Source organism: Paramisgurnus dabryanus, chromosome 19 (assembly GCF_030506205.2).
Source record: "Paramisgurnus dabryanus chromosome 19, PD_genome_1.1, whole genome shotgun sequence".
NCBI lineage: Eukaryota > Metazoa > Chordata > Actinopteri > Cypriniformes > Cobitidae > Paramisgurnus > Paramisgurnus dabryanus.
In genome coordinates this window covers 16967856-16973268 of record NC_133355.1, presented here as the reverse complement: position 1 = coordinate 16973268, position 5413 = coordinate 16967856, and the positions used below count along the sequence as shown (strand labels likewise).

Genomic DNA, 5413 nt, shown 5'->3' with positions numbered 1-5413 from the left:
GGAGAGCAGAATTAAGATCAACATAAAAGCTTGTGATTGTAGTTTTGTTTTAGTATGCACACTGTTTAAACACCACTTCCCCTACAAGGCTTATCATTCATTTCAAAACGGTAATGGCACATGACATCAGCAGTGTTGGTGTTAAATCCAAATAATAAAATGATGTCTGTTCAGTTTAAGGATCACTACTGCTAAGGAAACATTACAAACAAGGGGTTGTTTATCAAAATCAGTTTAATGCTAGAGGTGCTTTATGTTTTTATATGGTCACAGCTGTCTTTAATGGGCAAAGAGAAGTCAGCACATGTTAGCAGGAAACAAAGAGCCCTGTTAGTCCTGCACCTGTAGATGCTGAAGCTTAGTGGATGTGACGCTGGCTGTGCCAGAAATATCTTAAACTGGCTGCACATCCCCGGGCCGAGATCAAACCAGATCTGTCACTAAAGTCAATTAGACTGATTGTGATTAGTCATGATGATGTTAAACTTTAAATAACAACTGAAATGCTAAAATCTGTACAGACTTCTTGGCATTCGGCATTTTATAATGTGCGAACTGTAAGTACTTTACAGTGGTATGATTATATACCCATACATTTTCCTTTAAAGGAAAGCTTGATTTGTTTTTGATATATCTACTTTTCTGCTGCACTTGTGCAAAAATATAAGGAACTATTTGGGGTCGAACATACTGTACACCCTACTAGCCATACAGCAGGACATCAAATTTACTCTTATGTACAAAATACAATGTAAATTCATCTTAAAGTTTCTCAGTTTATATATACCGTATAAATGGACACAATTTCAAAAAGGTAAAATTTTGACAAAGCAAAATACGAATAATAATAAGAGCTATTTGAAACCACAACGGTTTTTCATTGGCATCCCCAACACAAGCAATAGACATTAAGACATGATCAAGAAATGAAGCTTAAAACATACAACAGAAGCTCAAATAAGCTCAATGACCGACTGACGCTATATATATATATGTACAATGATAAACCCATGTCACGTCAGACTAAAACAATTACATGGTAAATACCATACAACTAACAATGAAACGATTTCACCTCAAACCCCTGAAAACACAACACATTATATACAGATTAAAGTTTAATTTTAAATAAAATTACAGTGTTGAAGTGCAATGTAACAAAAAAATAAACATTTCATAAAGAGATAAAAATAAGCTTGTTTCCAGAGTCTCACTATATTCTCTGTTCTCATATAACTCCATCTTATTTAACAAATTCACATTATTAGGAAATTGGTATAAACAATTTCTGCAAAAAATCTTTACATTCCTATACTGTAAATTCATAAATTAACTATTATTTCAACATGGTTTTCATTTCTTATTTAGCAATGGTCAACACTGGATTTAACCTTCAAAGACCTTTTCATAAAGTTGTACATGTGCATTAAATATTTTGTTATAACGGTTCATTTGTAGCTTCTAATGCAAAATGTGTTTGACAGCTGTCAATCATCTCATGCACCCCAGAGGCCATTTTAAGCTGATGTTTTGTTATCCTCATAGTTGTCTGCATCCCTTTAAATATGTGGGGAAAGCTGTTCCACATTTTTATCCTTTAGAAAAACATGTTAAATTGTTCCTTTATGTACCATAAGCCATAACAATAATCCTAACACTGCTTTTTAAGTGCTTATCTGTTTTTTTATTATTTTGCCAAGTTTTATTTTCAATCCAAATCAGTTAGTCCCACAAACAGTGTGCACTTTTAAAGAGGACATATCATGAAAATAGGATTTTTTTTCCATGTTTAAGTGCTATAATTGGGTCCCCCCAGTGCTAGTACCATCCTGGAAAAATGTGAAAAGAGTGACCAAGTAACTTTGAAAGTCATTAAAATTTGGCCCCCTTTGCAAAAAATCTTATTATAATATAGGGGATCTTATTATAATAAAACCGCCGCTTAAATCTGCACTATCCAACTACGGCACCGCTATATATTGCAGAGAGAGAGAAAGAGAGAGAGAATAATTGACAGCACAATTGAGTTTCAATTTCAACAAACCACCATCAGGTTGATCAGTGCTTGCATTTAATTAGCTAATTTGCATTTTAAAGGACACACCCAAAATGGCACATTTTTGCTCGCACCTACAAAGTGGCAATTTTAACATGCTATAATATATTATCTGTGGGGTATTTTGAACTAAAACTTCACATGTGTAGTCTGGGGACACCAAAGATTTATTTTACATCTATAAAAAGTCTCATAATATGACCCCTTTAAAAAATGGTGCCTCATGATGCCATAGAAGAAACATTTTTTGCTAAATGGGTTCTTTGTGTTTCACAAAAGGTTCTTCAGATTATTAAAGGTGTATTTTGTAACTTTTATAAGGATATCTTGTAGTGGTGGATTTAGATTAATCTAGATTAATCTCATACAAAATAAAAGTATTTTTTTTGCATAAAATGAGCTTGTGCTGTGTGTAATATATATATATATATATATAAAGAGTTTGGTTCCAAAACGCAATAAATCCATTTTGACAAATTTCGGTAAAAACTTGTTTTCTATACCAAGAAAGTGACAAGATGAAAACCACTATTTTCTGTTACAAACTTTCACATAGCATCTTTAGGTTATAAAAACATAAAAAAATTCAAATCCATAACTTGATTTTCAAAGAATTATTATAAAAACGAATTATTTTAGTTTTAGAAGTTTTTTTTTTTTTAATTCTATTAATCTATTGAATCAATATATAAATGTGCATTCATTTTTGACATTTTTTATTCATTTAGTTGAACAGTTGTACACACTGATAAAAAACATTAATGGCAATAATCAAAACACTTACTTTGTCATAATAGGAACACTGTCATTGCTGCGATTATACTTGACGTCGTCGCTTAACATTTTTCACAGTGATCAGCTGTAAAATGTTTTGGTCCTGCTCGATTCCTGCTGACTTTGAGTAAAATTATGGAAAGTTTTTCATAAGATCCCCTGGGGTCAATGTGTTAGAACGAGAGAAGCTAGATGCTGTTGGGAGAACAAGCGACCGTTCCCTGAGCGTAAATTATTAGATGTTGATGGCTTACGTTTCTTTTCCGTCACAGAAAACCACCACAGGTTTATCAATGCTATTAAAGTATTATTTTGTTTTTGTTTGTTTGTTGATCAAGGAGTACAAAGTAGATGAGGAAAACTAGGACTCTGTGTACTCAACGCGCAACCATTGTTTGTTTACATTGCATGGAATGGTGCGCTGTAATAGTGGCGTTTATTGCGCTTTGGGAAAAAATGGAGAAAAGATGACAGAATAACACGGGGGATATTAGATCTTGCGTAAAATTAACAATTTAATTTGAAATACTGACCTGATATAATACTGATATTGGCAGTAACTCACTTTTTTCAAAAATGGCATATATTGCGTTTTGGAACCAAACTCTTATTATATATATATATAATAATTACACACAGCACAAGCTCATATGTTATGCAAAAATACATTATAATATATTATCAGTGGTGTACAAAGACCTTACAAATTAACCATATTTTTCTTTATGACCTTAGAATGAGCCATTTTTATCTACATACACTGTGAGTCCCCTTATGGAAGTTGTCATTTTACACCGCCATGTTTCCAAGGAAGCAAAAATGATTCTTCTATGGCATCAATATGAAGAACCATTCAAGCCCCCCTATTTTTAAGAGTGTGGGTTATTGATTTCTCGCTCATTTTAGTTCCCCATTAACAATGTACTTCGAGAGAGTAGCACTACAGAAAACGCTGACAATACGCCTTCAGACAAAAATCAGACTTCAAATCTGCACTCTGAAACACTGGAGGTTATTCAACACATTTTTTACTCCTATGCTTAGTTATGGGAATACATCTTACTGTATCTAATCACGCAGAGTTGCAGTATGATTCCACTTTTAAGCACTGCTAAAATTATTCAGGTTGTTTGTCTTTTTTTTCTACGCCCCCTTTTAGAAATAAAGACGAGGCGAAAGTACAGCTGCGAAAACAGTAAAGCAGTCAGGAGCCTCGCAGGACAGATAGAAAGCTATATTTAGCTGCAAAATGACCGTCCGACAGATCTTTGTAACCACCTTTGACACTTGAAGGATCAGTATTCAGGCACTTTCCTTTGTTCGCCGACAGACATCATAGCCCATCCTCTTGAGTACAGTTTCCCCGAAGCTTATAAAAACAGTCAACGTTCCACAAATCAACACATCCTTTGGTTTCTGCAAAGTTACTTTCGACGTTTAGGACCACGAGCCCAGAGAGGATGTGAGGAGCCCCTGAAACTAGCAGCTTGAATTTGACATATTTTAAGAAACGTATCCTATGTCAGTATATTTTTCCTTTTCTTTTCGTTTCAACTCGTAGAAGCCGAGCTGTTAGGAATATAAAAGAAGCAGTGAGTAATCTCTCAGCAGAATTGCTGGTGTCAACACTCAGAATCTGGACGTCCTGTTGTTGTCAGAGATGGGGGAAATTGTGAACACTTGAAGTCGCTTCACGATAATGGAGCCTCCAGTCTCTGGTTTGATTGAAACTCTTCCTTCTCATATATGTCTCAGGCGTACGTCTCACCTGTCTTGAGAGCCACCAGCTCTGAGTCTTCTGTGTGCTTACCGTTTAAGTGTTCGCTGTTGCAGTCGTGATGGTACATGAAGGCGGGCACCTCGGTGATGGAGGTGGCGGTGTAGGATGTGGAGCGCATGGAGCAGTGCTCGCGTCTCCGCTGGCCCCACTGCACTTTGTATTGTATCCACTGTCTCTTCAGAGCTGACTGGACCTGTAGTGAGACATAATATATGATACAAAATCTGAATATCTGATCTTGTTACAAAGCACACTGCAAATATCTATTTTGTGGCTGAACTACACCTTGATAAAAGCACTTTAACAGTCAATGCTGGTTTTTTATATGTGCATCACAATTACATAAATGAGAAATTTCCTGAAAAAAATTACTTTTTGATTTTATCCAAATGGATTTTTTGGCTCGACACTTTCAAATGAGAACAGTAGGAAACGATACACAACCCATACTTTTTCTCTACTTTTCAAACCCCTGTCCACTAGACACTCACCTAAAGGATTATTAGGAACACGTGTTCAATTTCTCATTAATGCAATTATATAATCAATCAATCACATGGCAGTTGCTTCAATGCATTGATGGGCGTGGTCCTGGTCAAGACAATCTCCTGAACTCCAGACTGAATGTCAGAATGGGAAAGAAAGGTGATTTAAGCAGTTTTGAGCATGGCATGGTTGTTGGTGCGGGACGGGCCGGTCTGAGTATTTCACAATCTGCTCAGTTACTGGGATTTTCACGCTCAACCATTTCTAGGGTTTACAAAGAATGGTGTGAAAAGGAAAAAACGTCCAGTATGCGGCAC

At 35.6% G+C, this 5413-nt stretch overlaps 1 protein-coding gene across 1 annotated transcript in view; it reads right to left on the bottom strand.

Annotated features, from left to right (window-relative positions):
• Window positions 1–216: 216 nt before the first annotated feature.
• calcr (calcitonin receptor) overlaps window positions 217–5413 on the bottom strand; it is a 78058-nt gene continuing 72861 nt past the window's right edge. The window contains exon 16 of the mRNA XM_065291970.1: window positions 217–4803. Within this exon, the coding sequence (XP_065148042.1) occupies window positions 4582–4803 (222 nt within the window). The 3' untranslated portion in view covers window positions 217–4581. The remainder of the gene's footprint in view (window positions 4804–5413) is intronic.